The following is a 19,496-nucleotide window of genomic DNA, read 5'->3' on the forward strand; positions in this document are numbered from 1 at the left end:
GTGAATGCTATAACCTACCTAGGATTAAAATAGACAGCAACTTAAGCTGGAAACCACATATTACAGACATATGCAACAAAGTAAGATCTATGCTATCTCGAGTTTTCTTCTTAAAGAGATTCTTAACTTTGACAAAGTTAACAACATTACACTTCACCTGAATGCAAACTGTTATGCAGTACAGTATACTAAGCTAAAGAGGAACATACACTACACTGACACCATTAATCTCTTTACAAAATAAATTAATATGTATTTTAACTAACATTAAATATAGAGAAACTACAGTCAACGCAAAATATACCGTATTAAATATCCTTCCAATTAGACTACTATATATTTACAGGATGCTACTTTTTTCTAAAGACTGATAAAACCAGTACGTAAGTATTGGAAAATATACTTACTTCTGCAGAAAAGCGGACTTAAAATATTTTATCACTAAAGGGCAAAAAGAAATAATAACAAACACTATTTCTATTTGACTCCAAAATCTTCAACGGTTTATCGCTCTTAATACGAAAGGAAAAAGAAAAACATGAACACATACAGAAATCTGATTAGAGAGGACCTAAATTTTTATAACAATATTGAAAACTTGTTTAGAATAATAAAATGTAATTAACCAATTTATACAAAGAGGAACTAACCAATTCAAAATATTCAAGTAATTACTGAACTGCATTGTTCTTATTCCACGTATACATACGTATAATATAAATATACAGGCGGCTCCTGGTTACGGACGACCTGACTTGCGGCGTTCCTTCCTTACGAACGGGCTCCCAAGGCTACCATAAGGTTAATTAATAATTAAATTAATAATTCGGGAACTGCTTTCTTTCGCGCATGTAAACAAACCCGCACTTCGCCGCATTATTAAAGCAGCTCTTCTCGTTATTTGGAAGTCAAATTTAAGGGCCCGTGTCACACTTGCCATGTTTGAAGATTGGATCTTGAACTGTTTTATTCCTGCTGTGGAAAGTTATTTTCGTAAAAGAAAATTCCCTTAAAAATTTTGCTTTTGCTGGACAGCGCTCCTGGACATCCAACAACTTTAGATGACCTTCACCTAATGTAAAGGTCGTATTTTTACCACCCAACACTACATCGGTACTACAGCCAATGGACCAGGGAGACATTTCTGCATTTAAAGCTTATTACTTACGGCGTACATTCCGGCAAGTAGTCAGGGCCATGGAAGATGATATGATGGCCTTGAGAGAGTTCTGAAAGAATTACAGCATACATGATGCCATCAAAAACATTGCTGATTCTTGGGAGGAAGTGAAGCAATCAACAATTAAAGGGGTGTGTAATAAAGTGTGCTCTCAATTCTGTGAGAATTTTCGTGGCTTCACAGAAGAAGACATCGCCGAAGCCAGAAAAGCTGTGGTGGATAGTGGCAATGCACTGCAACTGGACATCAATGAAAATGATGTCATTGATTTACTAAATTCCGGTTCGCAAGAATTAATCAATGAAGACCTTATGGAGATAGAGAACTAGCTGATAGAAACACAAAACATGAAGAATCAGAAGCGCCAGAGCCAAGGGAGTTTACGACAAAAGACTTAGCTGAAGCCTTTCGTCTCATTAAAGCAGGATTTGCTAAGCTTGAGGAGCAAGATCTTAACATTAAGTTGTTTACAAAGGTTTACTGTACAGTTACTGAGAACATCAGCTGCTACAAAGCCATTTATAATGAAAAAAAAGAAGAAAAAGGCTGTGAAAACAACCCAGATACCTTTTTCAAGAAACCGACTTCAGTGATAAGCTCTCCTCCTCCAGAAACAGAATCAAATCCTGATTCTCCAGCACCAGGTTCATCCTCTCTAGCGAAATTTCCATCATCATCATCATCATCATCATCATCATCTCCCAATTAATGTTAGCCTACCCTCTTGACTCAAAAATGCCCTTTCCAGTAAGCTAGATATGGACGCAACCTTTAATATTCTTTTTTGAAATTTCTCCTATTTGCTATCTAAACTTTTTGTATGAGTTTGTTTTTATGTTTTGTTTGTTCGAATTAAAAGAAAGAGTACAACAGTTTCTGTAACTTATCATTACAGTACAGGAGTATTATTATTATTATTATTATTATTATTATTATTACACTGTATTATTATAGCCACATATGAGCCATTATAGTATTGTTATCAGTACCGTCGACAGGGTGTAGCATTGAGGCAGTCCCTCACGGCGCCGATTAATAAGGGCGCTGTTTCAGCCATATTGCGGAATGCGCCGTTGCTATCCTAACAATTCCTGTTAGCGTAGCACGTGCAGAAAGAAGGTTTTCCAAGCATAAACTGATTAAAAATTATTTGCGAACAGCAATGGCCCAAGAAAGATTGGTTGGTCTAGCAACTATATCGATAGAAGTGGACATTGCTTATAATTTAAATTTAGAACTTATAAACAGTTTTATTGTGCGATATCCCCGTAGAGCAAACATTTAATTAATATTATTATGCAATTGTTTTCATTAATGTTTCTATTGTAATAAAAACAAAATAGCAATTGAAGATTTTCTTATATTTTTGTTTTATAATTCATCAGGGGCAATATTTAATTGTTTGTCTCAGGACGCGATCTAATCTGGCGACTGTCCTGATTGTTATTATTATCGCATATGCGCTGTTCATCAGAGATCCGAGTTACATACAAATCCGACTTAAAGACTTCTCAGGAACTTATCTCGTTGGTAACTGCGTGTACATTATTCTCTGTATATATTGTCAATATCCTTGTGCACTATTGTCATTTTTTCAATTACACACACACACACACACACACACACACACACACACACACACACACACACACACACACACACACACACACACACACACACACACACACACACACACACACACACACACACACACACACACACACACACACACACACACACACACACACACACACACACACACACACACACACACACACACACACACACACACACACACACACACACACACACACACACACACACACAATTATCTAAATATATTGTCAATATTTTGTGTACTATTTATGCTGTGCAATTGTTATACTTCTTGTAACCCGGATGAGCTCATGCTCTTGGGTTATACATAGGATGCCATTGTTTTACATTTTTTTTTCATTTTGAAAGAAAATTTAAATGAATGAGGTCTAATGTAATGATATGTACATGATAATGTAATGATAAGTAATAATAATTCAACAAATGAAATGAAAAAAAAATAGTGTATACGTGTTGGAACAATGCTAGTTGTTTCTCCCACGTACTGTATCCTAGTACGTGGGTCCGAATGCAGTGAAATTTTTAATGAAAGAAGACCAAACTTGGTGTAGGATTAAGCCTACATAATTTCATTAAAAACCTAACTGCCGCGGACTGTATGGGTTTACTAAGGTTAAGACACGTTTAAGCAGCTTGATGACATTCTATAATAATGTTGCAGTTGAATTAGACAAGAGGAATGGATATACACGGACACTTTTGGACTTTGATAAGGCTTTTCAGAAGTGAGCATAGAAAACTGTTCAATAAATTGAAGAATATGGGATTCGATTATAAATTATTGGCATGAATAAGAGGACGGTCAACTAACAGATATCAAAAAGTGGTATATATGGGGAGGGGATGCGAATCTGCAAGATTTAAAGTAACCAGTGGTGTGTCACAAGGATCAGTTCTTGGTCCAATGTTATTCATTCTGTTCATTAATGACACTGGAAACGATTTGACAGCAGGCGATGTACATCCGTTTGCTGATGATGCAATGATAGGTGTGGTAATCAGGAATGCTTCTGATATGCAGTATTTGCAGAATGATTTGAATAGGATGGAACTGTGGGCATGGAAAAATGAATGTTAGTAAATGTAAAGCCATGCACTTTGGCCTGATTAGATATCCAATGTCGTATTATATTGGAGGGATTATGCTAGAAGAAACTGATGAGGCGAAGATTTCGGAAAACCACCAACTTTTCCAAAATCTTCGCCACCGCCTCAGAAATACTGATAGGTCAATAGTTGGATAAATAAGTCTTTGCACCACCTTTGTGCAATGAGATTACAATACACTCTTTCCACTCCCGTGGAATCTCCCCTGTTGTGAGACTCAAAATTACATAGCCTGATAAGGAACAGCCAGTTCAACTGAACTCTCTTTTAGCATCTGCATGGATATCCCATCAGTGCCTATTTCAGAATTCTTGTTCAGGTTGTGCAGCTCATCTAGTACCTCCTACTCATACAATTGAATTTCTTCATACAGTCAACAAGTAGCAGTGAGCTCAATGTTGCATACACCAGGTCAATAGCTGTTAGCAAAATGGCAACTCATTAGTTGAACAATCTCTTCTGTATACTGTCTGCATTCAGTAGAGTTATGTTTTTATATTCATTATTTCTTTTACTTGCAGCATAACGATAGAATTCTTTTCGGTTGTCTTTAGCTTGCAGAGCCAGTTTCTTGCACTGAGACCAAGCTTTCCATGCAATAGTTGTGACTATTCTAGCCTGCTGCTTATATTTTTATAACTAATGTTATCCTTATGCACATATTATATTCCTTCCACGTGATCTTTTTCTTACGAATGCTTGCTTAATTAGATTACACATCCATTTCATTTCTAACTTATTTGTTCTTCGAAGTGTAGGGAAACATTTAGAAACTGCATCATTTAAGTATCTTTTGAACACTTCCCATGAACTTTGGATATCCTTCCAATCCAACAATTGATACCATTGCCTGAATATAATCATTTTTTACAAAAAAGCATTCCCATCATTAACACAGTTACATAACATTGTCGTTCTTACACATAGATGTTCACCATTCTTCTCATTGTAATTCAGTTTCCCTCACTCTCTGTGTTAGCTCATGCCTATTAATAATTTCTCAAGACTCCTGATAGCAAGCGCAAACCAATCTTTCCTCAAACTCACTGCACACATCCAAAAAACTCTCATCTTCCTTTTACACACCCTACGCATCGAATTTTGCTATTAAAGCCCTTCTTCGTAATTCATTTCCATCATATATCTAGGTAATATTCTCCCGATTGTCATCACTTTCGCTTCTTCCAACAACCTTTTCACCTCCTTTCTCATACCGAATTTGTCGTTAGTTAAGTAGTTTGTATCTACTAGAATTACGATCTCTTTGGTTTTTCTTTTCTGTTTTTCAATTGCATGTGCTATATTTTTAATTTTTGCTCCGGGAAAACTTGAAGTTATAACCACTCATCAATAGCATGTTTTCCAATAGACATACCACATAAGATTCCTTCTTCTTACAATCAACTTTACTTACCGGAGTTTCTTTACGTAGTAACTTATGTGATTTCGAATTTTCTAGTTTTCTATTTTGCTGCTTAACATTCTTATTCTCCCTGTGTTCCTCTAAACACCGTTTGACTTTTTGTAATTCCTCTGCGTAGTCTAGTCTAATAATCTCTTTAACTGCGATTTCGGAGTTTAAATTATTTTCGAAATCCTTTTTTAATATCGTCTTTAGCGGGGAAAGCCTTCTTGTTATCTACTTCGCTTTTCTTGTTAGTGCTCCATTTCTTGTGCATTTATGGAGCTATTTTATAGATGTATTTAATATTACAATATCATAAAAAATATGTTATGGAAACACTAAATACTCGACAAACACGAAAATCCACTCTAGTATACTATAAAACACTAATTTTATAGGGAACAAACACAATAAAAAAAGATAAAAATCACCAATTTAACGCTAGCGCTAAATACACTGACCACTCACAATGTAGCCTCAAACCCGAATCCCAGTATTAATATATTAATTCAATTACATTAATATATTCATTACAAGTATAGAACGAAAACAATTTTTTTCTGTAATCGTCATTACAGGCACGAAAATTAGAAATATCCATTATTAAAAAATGTATTCGATTCGGTGTTCTTGAATGTAGCATTCTTAATAAATAAAACATTCTGACTGATATTTGTTTGCTAAAATCAACTCTAGATTTTTTCATTTTGTTTTAGTTTATTTTTTATTTGTTAGAAAATCAGAGGCGACTACTTACTTAACCAACTGAGTACTGTAATTTCTTTTAAAAATGTTCATATAGTGTTAGAAGAAATGAGAGATATTATTAATAATCCCCCCCCCCAAAAAAATTCGAGATTATTAACAAAACTATATTGCGTAGCCAGATATGATACGTGTGGTATTGTATCAAATCGGGCTGTGGAGAATTTCAATATAATAAAATAATATTCCAATTATAATATAGGAATGGAATCAGAAATCATCTCACTAAATACCCAAAGGGTACTTCATTAAACAGATGTTGAGAATGCACATTATTTTACACACGGCTGAATCAGAAAATATTTTTCAACCACAGAAACACTAGTTGCATTTAAAGGACAAGTTCTTTTTGATTTCTTCTTGACTGAACTAGCATATAGTTCCATTTAAATGCGATCAAACATTTAAAGCAATGGCGTATTATTTCATTAAATTTTATGAGATTATTGTCCATAATTCATTAAATTTTAAACATTCTTGATACAAGCTACATACTTACACGATTTCAGCTTTTACGTTTACTGATTCTGAGGTCAGATTCTTTATTCTGTTGCTGTCCAAGTCTCTGAAAAATTCAACAGGATATTATTAATATACAAATAATTCCAAGTTATTATTATTATATTATTTTGGCTTTGGATTATTAGAAATAAGTTCATGGCAACGGCATGAGCTACACCAACTACCCAAATTTATATTTATTTCTGACTGTAACTAGTACTACTAACTGTGTTCAAGGTCGGTTTTATGTTTGTGAGGAAAACCGAAGTACCGGAAAGAACCCATTCAGTCAAGTTTGAGATCGATTAATTCAATCCCGGAAAAAAAAAAAAAAAGAAATGCATGTACTGAATGATCACCAATGTGGCCAAATCGATAAGCACACCACAAAATTCACCATTCGATGAGGATGGCTCATGTATATTTACTCATATTCTCCGTTCCATTAATTTCTTACCATTTATTTTATTTTATTTTTTATTACATGTTACCTTTTCCGTACATATTTAAATGCAAACAATACCAACGTTCAACACTGCCAAATTAGATAATAATTACACATAAATTTTAATAACCTATCATCCAGCCATTACAATTTCGCTTAATTTCGCTGGAAAGCATAAATTCACCTTTTCTATAAACTGCTGATGGTTTTCCACATATTTTCGATCCTAACAGTGCAAATAAACATCATATATATTTCTAAATTTGTTCTTCACTATCTCTTTATGAAATTCCAAATGAAGCCATTTTTTTTGACAGTTGGAAAAAACAAAAAAAACTAGTTCTACCATTAATAGTACATTTATGTCCTCTGGTAGAGCTTGATTCAGTCAAATTCAGCAGGTGTTCGCTATCTTATCTCTGCCTCCTGTTAGATAAAATCAACAAATTACAACTACACAGCTGATTGTAATTAACTATCGTGATACGATCCTTCTTCTCTATTCGATTTCCTTGACATCCATAAGAACGCTGATAAGTAGAGCTGAGAACCACAATTCAATATTGACCTAGAACCAGAGCCCTGTATAAGGATATCATTATTGCATAAGGATATCTTACATTAATTAATCCTGCAATCTGAGGAGCTGAAGAATTCTTCTTTTGCTGGTGTTCGAACTTATCACCTCAGTAAGTTATTCTAGCCGGCGTCGGATACAAAGGACTGTTCCTTCCCCAAGAAAACAGAACAAGAACAACCAAAACCAGAATTTTTAGTTAAATAACAAAAAAAAAAAAAATCAAATTTTCTATCTTCTTATTTATATATAAATATATAAATATTAATATATTAGTTATTTTCTTCTTAATACTGAGCTGGTCTGTTGTGTCCCTTTCCCTTCTGGTACTCCAGTTTTCTCCTCATATGCATAAAACCGACCTGAAACACATTTGGTATAAGTTACATGTATATGATGATATAAATATGTTGGACAATTCGTGGAATTTGTGTTTACAAATATGTACGCTGATTGCTTTCATTTCTGAAGTTTGATTATAATGGTACTTGCAATCAGAAGATAGGTACTAATCGGTATAACGCAAATAATATTTGCCTTATACCGATTAATACGAAGCCAAAGCAGATGCATATATAATTGAGATAATAAATAATTGAGACAATAAAGGATTTCTCCCTACTCACATCATAGAAATAATATTTTTGGTATGGAGGTTGGCCATGTTGGGAATTACTTCAAGAGCAGATTGAATTATTCTCCTATAAAAAAGTAAATAAATTGTTTAAATACTAAAAAGATACAAAAACTGATCACACTATACATTAAACGCAGCAAAATAATTATACAAGTGAAAAATTAATTACTTACAAAATTTTGAAATCTTCTAAATAACCGTAAAAGACACCGTCAGGGATTTTCTTCAGCTTTGAAGCTTGTTTAATATAACTGTAAAAGTAAGATCATCTTAATTCAAACTCAAGTTATGAATGCTAGATTAGATCCATCTCTCTCTCTCTCTCTCTCTCTCTCTGCTGGATTATTTTTGTTGACAGTTTCTATGATAGGACTGCATTTAAAACAAATGAGTACTTAACTTGACAATACACATGGGAATGTGTATTCTCACGTTTGTATGCTCAAACGTATGCATAAATATGTAAGCGTTTGTAATGGAAATATGGATACTATTAGGATAAGCATCGGAGCTATAAAGGCAACCTTCCCAAGTCTGTAAAATAAATAACTATGTCAGTATAGCAAAATGACGAACTTTTTTTCTTTTTACTTTTTCTTTTTTGGAAAGGAAATCCAACTCTTCCAATAAGCAGTGTAGTCATCTGGAGATGAACTCATCTGCTATCTAAAGACATTTAGAAACATCCAATGCCACAGTGGAATTCAAATATGTAGCCTTTAAGTTGGAAAGCAACTCGATCTACCCTGCCAACCAGTTAGTATTTACCAACACTATACCATGAGGCAAAACAATTTCTCAAGTAATATGACTAACTCTTTTAACATGCAATCAAATGTAATTGGACCAAACAGGCTGTCCCTTCCAGAAATAAAATGCAACTACATTATTGTAGTCAATACTCCAGGGACTAATCTTGGATGAAATCATTTCCATTTGATATCGACATTCAAGATTCAGTGTGTCTTTGATGTCGTTCTGTTTTTGTACTGGTGTCAAAAAGTATTAACATTAGTTGTTAACAACTCAGCAGATTTATTGATGGTAAAACGGATAATAATGATACGAAGTATGAGCCTTTAGATTTACAAGGTTAATCCCCCTCCCCCCCAAAAAAAACCGGATCTGATTGCATTATGACTATATTATTTTTTTATTGTCGATGACGTTTTTTTATTAGTTCATGCGTGTTGATTTGCGTTCATTGACGTAACTTTTACTCGTTATGTAATTGCTTCTCTATGCTTAAATTGTTAACAACAATGGTAAAACTAATGCGAGCAAGGACTGGACCATTAACGACTAGTGATCGCGCAATATATAGCCTTTCCCAGCAGTCATTCTCGCCTTCAGTGGTTTGCCCTGTTTCCACAAACGAGGCTTTGCCAAGGCGAGTAATGCTACCTTAAACGTACCTTCCTAGTTGTGAGGAAATGCTAAATACAACTCTAGGTGGTAGATGTCTTATCGCCCAGTGAAACACCACCGCCCCACCTTTTGGAAGCGTGAGGTGGCGTTTACCATGTTTCGTCTAGAGAGTAGGATTTCGGGGATTCTGTTTCCCCCATTTTCTCTTCCTGCATGCGATGTGGGGGTAAGGAATACCCCACTCACGTTCCCTTCTTTCAAATCTTTTAATCAGGGAACCAGTAACTCCTCCATTTGAGAGTACAGCTGTAAAACGGTTTCCGTAAGCCAGATATCAGGTAGTACACGGAATCGAACCTAATGGTAACTCTTCAGGAGGCTCAGCGATCAACTGGCGAATAATCCTGCCTGCTTAATTTGCCAGGTTATGCCTGGAGGGAGTCCGAGTAAGCAGCTTGCAGAGAAAATGTCCGAGGCTACTTTTGAATTGAGGTGTGGTTATCCCCTGATTACCCCTGAGTCCATTACCCTTGTTGATGGACTCAGTGGTAATCAGGGGATAACCTTTAATTTTCACTTTCTGCGTTTATTCATGACCATGATCAACAATACGAAAAATTCAAAATTCATTGGAACTAAAAAAAACTCCGTCATAAAAAACATCAAATTCCCTTCAAAATTGTATTAAAAACATTCCCCCCCCCCAAAAAAAAAACCCAAGAAAACACCAGAATTCCCCAAAGTAAAAATCTTCCATATTAACTTCACTAACATCAGGATCTTAATTCCAATATCAATGATGTGCACCATCGCCTACACTCATCAAAACCTGGTATAATATTTATCATTGAACCGCAAGTTGCCACTTGCGGTTCAATGCTACAACATCTCACTCCAATTTCCTCATTACATATTCTATGATGCATTTTGCATCATAGAAGATGAGACAGAATGAAGGAACTCGTGGTTTTTCTCAAGTCTGATATCCCATGGCAAACGTTATCGGACTTGGAATCCCCTTTATGTGATCTTCTCTGGCTAAAGATCTTCATACCTCACTTTATTGCCATCATTTGCTGCCTCTACCGTTCTCCAAACGCTGATGATTTTACTGACCTATTTCACTGCCTATCTTTAAAAGTCGATCACTTACAATCCAACCACCACAACAGCGAGATAATCATCCTCGGTGATTTCAACGTCCTCTTCAACTTCACAGACCAAGCTGGTAAAGAAGACGAACTGTTTGGTATCTGCAGTGATCTAGCCCAGATTATCCACGAGCCCACCAGAATTCCAGACAATTCTCTTCATTCTTCCAACACCTTGAGCCTTTTCTTAACTAGTGCCTCCTCCAAATACAGAGTTGTTAGATCTCCTCTTGGCAGTCTCACCATAAACTTGTCCATGTCTCCTTTGCTACAGATCAGCGTTCTTCAAGTCATTCACAGCCTCGTATCCGATGGCACTACAAAAGGTGTCGATTGTGGTGATCTTCGGGACTTTTACGCATCATTTCCATGGTCTGAATATTGTTAGTGTTTCCGATCTCTTGATCCTAGCATCTGCTCTGATTTCATAACAGAAAGTATTCTCACAGGGATGAGTGCTTTTATTCCCAACTTCACTCAAAATCACCGATCTTTATTCAAATCCCAACTTCTCCAACAACTGTGCCAAAGCTGTCCAAACAAAAAAATTCACTATATGCCCAATGTCTGCAGTCAAAAACGGCAGTCTCTTATTCAGTTTACATTACAGCTCATTACAACTGAAAAAAAATCCACAAATCCAAAGCAGACTTTGTAAAGTCCAAGTGCACTAAGCTTGTATCTTGTCCTAATGGCAATTGTGCCTTCTGGTTACTTGCCAAGGCTGTGAGAAGCAACTTCTGTGCTTCCATGTTTCCACCTCTCTCATATCTTGATGGTACAATGGCAACATTTCCCAAAGAAAAAGCAAACATCAATTTTTACCTCCAGCTCTAGCAGAGACGAATGTCAAGAGGAAGGACTCCTCATACCATTCCACACACTATTCACAATAGGGCTCCTCTGAAATTTAATCAGAAGGACATCAGAAAAATTCTCGGCAACCTTGATATCAATAAGTCTCCTGACCTTGACTGTATTCCACCTGTTTCATTTATCATTTATCAGTTGTCAAGCTGCTCCTCCCCTCCATTTTTCTGTACTCATGTATGAGCAGCTGCCAGTTAACACCCATGTACAGTTCAGCTTTAAACACATCGAACCAACTTCTCATCCTCTGCTTTCTTTTCGTACACCTCTAACAGTCTTCCTCAATGAATACGACCTTCGGGTTTTCAAAAATCACATCAACACATTCCTCTCTTCCATCTCTCACTTACCCACATACCGCACTGTGTCGTGTCATAGGTCGTGGAACCTCTTGTGTGTGTGGGGCTGATATGAAAAAAAAAGTAAATGAGCACCCTTCAGAACAGAAGAGATAGCAAGATGAGTTACAATGTTGAGAATTGAAAATCTTGTAAGATTGTAACTCATGCTATGACGTTTGTGGGTGTATTTAAAACTTAGGAAATATGTTTTCCACTGATCAGTATATTTAAGGATACAAACTCCAATAAAGAGCCAAGAGGCTATTTTTCCGGCGGCGTAAATTAAGTTAAGGGGTATAATAAATCCCCCATTATTTTATTTTAAAGCCGGATACGAAACTCGGAGATCGAAATCTATCGAACTCTAAGAGTTTCATGCCGAAGAACTATTGGCGAGTCCAGGCGTAAGTGATCACCTGGGTAGTACAACTCGTTGCAAAGGTGAAGCAAGCTCCGTCACTATCCTTAATATTTTCTCATAATGTAAAACGCAGCTCCTACGAGATGTATTACTGTTTTACATTATGAGGAGAGGTCACTAATCAGACCGGTTTCGACCTTTATTGAGGTCTCAACAGTGAGTAGGTAGACCTGGAATACCAAGGTTTAAGTGAACCGAACTTACATATACCCCTACTAACGAATTGCCAGAGCGGTGTACCCATATATTATTATTACTACGATAAAGAGCCAAGAGGCTATTTTTCCGGCGGCTTAAATTAAGTTAAGGGGATAATAAATCCTCCATTATTTTATTTTAAAGCCGGATACGAAACTCGGAGATCGAAATCTATCGAATGGGAGATTTATTATCCCCTTAACTTAATTGATACAAACTCCAGTTACTGATTTTTGTTTTCTTTCGAAAGTACAAAATATGGGTAAAAATTAATGAAATGTGCTTTTGTACTTCTGTTTCGAGTATGTCTATGATAAATTGAAAAAAAAAACCTACTATATATATATATATATATAATAGTTTGTATTCAGTGACGTTTTTGTTAATGCTGCCTGATTCAAAATTTGGATATAATAAATATTTTTTATTACTGTGTTAACAGAACGAGTGGTAAAATAATTAGGAAATGCTCTCCCATAGATATAATATGTAATTAGTTTATTAGTCGTGAACTTGTTAGCTTAAATTATTTAAGTTTTAATGGCGAAATGTAACAAACGAAAAAAAAATACTATTTTTTTTAACCTCTTCCTCTCAGAACTGTCAAGTAAAACGTAATCACTAAAAAAAAAGCACTGAAAAACTGTCCCCCCCACTCCACAGAGCGAAAGAGATTTTTGCTAAAGAAAAACAAGCTAATTAGAGAGGTGGAGGGAGGGAGGGGAAGAGAAGGAGGGAGCTTTTTTCATCCATCGGAAAAAAAAAACTCGAAAGAAGAAAAAAATATTACGAAGAAAAGGTGGAGAAAAACAACTAGAAAACTGGCAACATGTTGCGTAGACGATATCGTCTTCGAGTGACATTTCATCTTGTTTATGGGAAAAAGTTTCCTTGGATAGGAGATTGGCAGGTAACGAGATTTTCAGAAGATCCGTTACGGCTTACTTTCGACTTTTGCCAGCTGTCAGAATGTCGCACGTGAAAGCCACACGACAGTTCTTCGCAGTTTGCCGCTCTAGTCAATTTGACGGGTGATTCTCGTAAAGAGTTTTAAGAGTGGTTATCATTCTGATCTCCTAGATCATCAGATTATCCGAAACTGCGTCGGAAAATTGATTATCCCGACACAGTTTCGGAATTATCGGATAAGAATAATAAAACGTTGAACTCAGAAAATCATAATCGATATTTATAAAGTCGACAGTATAGTTTTAAAGTGGAAATATTTGTCTACTTTAAAATTACCGGTTCGAATTTTCTGATAAACATAATATCTTGATACGCATCTTAATACATATCGTAATATATATTATTATATTAATAGTAACAATGTACAGCAATGTGTCCGCACGGTTAGCCTAGTGGCTGTGCGCTTCGCAATCATATGCCTGGAAAAGGAGTGTCCTAAGTTTGATTCTCGTCGGAGACGTGAGGAGCTTAAGGATCTGCCATAGCCAAGTTATTCCGTCTTGGGCGTGGACAGTAGGGTTTTTTCCCCAGTTTATTGGGGGTTTTTCATCCCGCAAAGCAGGCAAACCGGCCTTGAGAACTCAACACTACGGACAAAGGATACACTGGGGAGTAGGGCTGACCACCTTATCTTGTGAACGGCTTGAGGTCTGATGATTAATAAACCCTCGACACCGCAAGGTAAAAGTGGGTAAAAAGGAAAATGAGATGAGATGCATAACAATATATTAATTATCTTAATCAATATCATAAAAATAAATTGTTAAGATAAAAGAAAATTCTTTACAATAATCGGACTATTATAATGAGTACATTGTTTCATCGAATGTAATCAATTTTTGATATTAATAATAAAGCTGAATTTTTTGTGTCACTTTTTCCACAAAAAAGTTGTGGAATAAAAGTGTTTAATGTTTAAATAAAAGTGCATCTGTGCAATGAATGCGTTAAATTTTCTTTTCTCTTCCCCCCCCCCCCCCCACACAGAGCGAAAAAGATCTTTACTAAAGAAAAACAAGCCACTTAGAGGGGAGGGAGCGGAAGAGAACTGCAAACACGTATTAGTAATTTTCTTAGTCAGAATAATGAAATAAAGAAATATCTGAGGATCTCAGAAAACGGTGAAAACAATCTACAAATTTTATTAGATACGGTTGTTTTCACCGTTTTCTGAGATCCGCGGATATTTCTTTATATTTTATTTCCTTTTCTCCCCTTTAGTATATGTTGTGGTACAGTGGTTCTTTGCAAAACGAAGTTAGGAAGTTGATTTTCAAAGTTGACATCACTCTGCAAAAACAAGCCACACTTTTCGCGAGTAGGTATTTCATGAATGACTGATCAGCCCACTCTACTCTAACCACAAAGCGTATTTTATTACACGGAAGTTGACACGTGCCACTTACTAGTTGGTCGCATTCTGGTTCGGTGATTTGCGAAATAATGATGGCAAAAACTTGAAAGTTTTGGATATCTGTGACGTTGCAGTTAAAATCGCCATAAATATTCAAAAAAAAAAAGGAAAGAAATAAAAAAAGAGATAAAAAAGAAAGGAAATAGAATAAAGAAAAGGGAACAGAAAGTAGTAAAGGACGCGCATTTCTTAAATGAAAGAAATTTGATTTTTTAGACTTCTGCTGATGAAAGTATCCATTGAATCCAACGAGAAACAGAATTTTATCATTTAAATCATTTCGATATAATTTAAACAGCAGAATGCAAAATAACCTGATCTCACCAATACGTTATAATTATATAATAATGATAAAAACATAACACGAGTTACCATCATACTGCCATGTTGATTTATTATTATTTTAGATCAAGAAAGTGCCGAGTGAGTCGTTCCTGTCTATGAACACTCTCGTGATAACTGGAAAAAGATTTCGCTGATAAGACTGCAATTCTGGTATTTCTGAATACTCAAGCGAGGTCTAGATACAAAAGATTTGCATAAATGGACGTCTCTCTCTCTCTCTCCATCTATCTATCTATCGATGTATCTCATGCGCGAGATGCTTTTTAAGAAATACAATAATATAAACAATTATGATTTATAATATTCTTTTCTTTACTACAGTCTCTTGTTTATTTAGCACATGGGTAAAAATACAAGAAATTAATTAGCAAATTAATTAATCTGAATAATCAGTGGCACTATCTAGGCGTAAATGCAAGTTCCTAAGGACTGCAGGAAATGAGTGTGTGGTGCAGTCGTCAGTAATATGATGCGTAGTCGGCACAGCACTACACATGCAAAAGTGTGACTCACAGATGTAGTAAGTGGGTGTACAGTAACCTTGTCCTAAATCTGTTTAGTTGGCTCCAGAGATGTCAAAGTAGATTTAATATCCTGGAGGTTTGATAGTTGAATCTGTTGTCAGGTATTTGTTTGTAGTTCAGTCTTCTCTACCAGTCCTGGGGACCATCATCTGATATTTCCACAAGCCCTATGGGAGATCTGGAGCAAGGAGTTGGAGGTATCGTGATGTATAGGAAGGTTCATACTATTTCTGATATCATTGCTTTGGTGGTAGCTTCTTCTCTTCTGAAGCATGATGTGGGAAAGAATAGGCAATCCTGGGAGAGGAGGAGGTTTTAAGGTACCAAATATGGTTCTCATTGTTATAGTGAGCTCTGTGTACACGAGAGTCGTGTGACGAACTCGGCTGCAAACTGGTGAGCAATATTATGCCACCGGAAAGACCACATCCAAGGCTGCTGTTCTAAGACTCGAGGCATTACAACCTCAAGTATGCCTGCTAGCTTGTTTAACAATTGTTCCTGGCAGATATCTTAGTTTTTTCAAATGGTGTCAGTATGTTTAGGCTGCAGTTTGGTGTGACACCAAGTTAGCAAGGGTTACTTTCATGGATTAGTCCTATTGAAGGAGTTTAGTTTTAATTTTCTATGAGCCTTATTTTTATTTAGAAGGAAAGCCGAAACGACAGCTTTGCTCAGGTTAGGGAATAGTTCCAGGTTTAAAGTAGCTTTTTAGTGGGCTCAGTCCTTGCTTAGTACTCTAGGCCTTGGAATGGGTGGCGATTTTTATGTCGTTAGCTAGATAAACTTTTGACTGGCTGTTAGAGGGATATCGTTGAATGGAACTTGTCTAGTGTTGAATGGAGCAGCACAGATCCTTTTCCCATTCTATCCTGTAGGATAGATGTTATGCATTTCTTTGAATTCAATGGAACTTTTATTGGAGAGTATTTGTTCCAGTAGTTTTAGAGATTTTTGATAGTCAATTATTTTGGCTATTTTGTACTCTTACACTAAGCCTTTCTTCCATATAGTGCCGTAAGCTGATGTTAGGTCCATAAAGGCACTACTTGTTTTTAAACCCATTTGGTATCCAACTTCTATGTAGGGGGAGTTGGGAAAATCAGGATCTCGTCGCAGCAGCAGCTTCTTCCAGGTCTAAACCGAGCCTGTTCAATGGGGAAGATGAATTCTATTTTTGGAGACATCCAAGAGAGAATAATCCTTCCAAAAAGTTTGCAAGTAGTGAAAAACAATGCTATAGGGCGGTGGAAATTAGTTATCAATTGATTTATTGGGTTTTGGCAAGGCTATCATCTTTGATTCATGCCAAAGTTTCGGGAATCGTTCGCCATCGATTTGGTCGCAGAGTTCACCACAGCGGAATGGGTCCACAGGTGGAATATAGTGGATAACCTTCTCCACAGATAGGAGGGTAACTGTCAGATAAACATGGTAATGCATATCTGACAGCAGTCCCGGACAGGTTAGTTCGGAACTGCTTATTCCTAAGCAGTTCCGGACTAACACGCTGCATTGCCATTAGGGGTGGTGGTGGTGAAGCGGCCGTTGACAAGGCCTCTCAAACGAAACTCCGCAGAATCCTAAGACGATAGTGTGATATGCCGCCATTAAATAAGCATGCGCCTGAAGATCTTCCGCAGCGACTGCCCATCAGGTAAAGTGCGGCTGCACAGGAGTCTACTTCGTGTCAGGAACGGCTCTACTTCAGGGATTGATGGTAGCCTACACCGGCCCTCGTCTAGGAAGCAGCAACTTCAAACTTGTTACTCACCTCGAGGTCCAAATGGAAACAATGGTATGTTGGACACTACAAGAACTATTACAGTCTTAAATTTAGCTAGCAGCTAGGCACGTACACGCAGAAACATAAATTTATAAAATACTTTATTTAGTGCATTACACTTACGGATAGCCATTATCGTTTGCCCACACTTCCCGTTCTATTGAAATCACCCTGTAAACTGAATCTCAGTAGCATTTCTGATTGCTTTGCCTCTCAACAGCAGCAAACAAATTGAAGATCTCCTGTCTGGTCCTTCCCTATTAATATCAAAAGTATGTAAGATTAAACAACAATCGTGCAAGAAATGATCCCTGGAACAACCCACTGGTCACCAATCTGGTAGATTCGCACACACCAAATATCATTTTCTGATAGCTGTCCGTCTGCCACTCATTTATCCAGCCAATAGTTTATATTCCGATCATATATTATCTAATTTAGACGACAGATTTCATGTGGTATCCTATCAAATACTGTTCTAAAGTCCGACAGTATTATAGTGTATCCATTCCCTTTATCCAACTCAGCTGTAACCTTCTTAAATAATATGAATAAACTGCCCAAACGTGAACTCCCTTTACTAAACCAATGCTATAATAAATTTAGTTTAATCCTTTATCCAAGTATAAGCAAACAAAGCTTGCGCCGGAAGTATCTTCAGGACTGAAATGTTGCTTGCAAAGTATAGCTCGTTTGTTATTTATGAATGCGCATTCTTATCTATTTGTGTCAGATCTTCACAAAAACTCTAAATATACTAATTAGACTGATTGTTAGACACATAAGTCTTTCCACTACCCTTGTGTAATGGGATTATCGTATATTCTTGCCAGTGGCGGCTGGTGAAAATTTTAAGTGGGGATGCTGCATATACAAAAAAAAAAAAAAAAAAAAAAAAAAAAAAAAAAAAAAATCAAGTGGGGGTGCTGTATATGCAGTACCCCCACTTAAAATTTTCATTCACCGTCCGCCACTGGACCATTTACAAAAATATTTACATAGACAAATTACATGAATGAACTATTATTACTATATATACAAGGATATTTATATTTCTATATTTCTTGGGCAACCATTAGATACACTGCCCAAGCGGCAGTGTATCTAATTACGTAACGTGCAACGACAAGCGCAAACGAATATCGGCGTTAGATCGCAGTGCATTTGTTTCGTGCAACGATAATTGAAAAAATATTATTCTTTTCATATTTTCAACAGTGACACTCGCCATAATTCAGCCTTGTATCTATAATGAATAAATAATTATGTTATTTTAACAAAATAAAATAAGATTTACAAAAAATTGTTCACCACGCACACACATCAATAATAAACGTTTCATAACTCACAGAAATAAGGCGCGTAAGCGAACTAAAAATACACTGCCGTTTGAGCAGTGTGGGAATGACGTAACGTGCAATGACAAGTGCAAACGAATATCGGCGTTAGATCGCAGTGCATTTGTTTCATAATCTAAAGCGTTAATCAAACAATTCCAATTATTAACTATTCAATCAATGTCAAAACATAACCTGTAACCTTTAACATGTTGTACTGCATTTATATAATGTTGTAAGCATTGTTATTATTTATAAACACAAAAAAATTAAATTTTTTAATTTTTTCGTTGGGGGTGCTGCAGTGCCACAGTGCTTATGTAAGGGCCACCACTGATTCTTACCATTCATGTGGGATCTATTATGAGCTAAGATTCAAATTATACAAACATCTCAATGTCCTAGTGAGTTCAGCTAAATATTCCTTTAGCTTACGTGCTGATATCACACTTTGTCCTTATTGCTGTATTCTTATCCAGGTTATGCAACGGCTGTAGAAATTCCTTCTCATGCACTTCTATCTCTTCAACCAAGGAAG

General features: G+C 36.2%; 1 protein-coding gene across 5 annotated transcripts in view; it reads right to left on the minus strand.

The window, feature by feature from the left end:
* Window positions 1-19,496, minus strand: part of LOC150102724 (follicle-stimulating hormone receptor-like) — a 315,182-nt gene that overhangs the window by 68,750 nt on the left and 226,936 nt on the right. For all 5 annotated transcript variants that reach the window (XM_090398880.1, XM_090398882.1, XM_090398883.1 and 2 more), the window contains 3 exons: window positions 8,408-8,485; window positions 8,224-8,298; window positions 6,574-6,639 (listed from right to left, as the gene is read on the minus strand). In XM_090398880.1, coding sequence (XP_090255006.1) covers window positions 6,574-6,639; window positions 8,224-8,298; window positions 8,408-8,485 — 219 coding nt within the window. The remainder of the gene's footprint in view (window positions 1-6,573; window positions 6,640-8,223; window positions 8,299-8,407; window positions 8,486-19,496) is intronic.

This window comes from Typopeltis vanoorti, chromosome 10 (genome assembly GCF_054136105.1).
Source record: "Typopeltis vanoorti isolate ZY-2024b chromosome 10, IOZ_Tvanoo_1.0, whole genome shotgun sequence".
Lineage (NCBI taxonomy): Eukaryota > Metazoa > Arthropoda > Arachnida > Uropygi > Thelyphonidae > Typopeltis > Typopeltis vanoorti.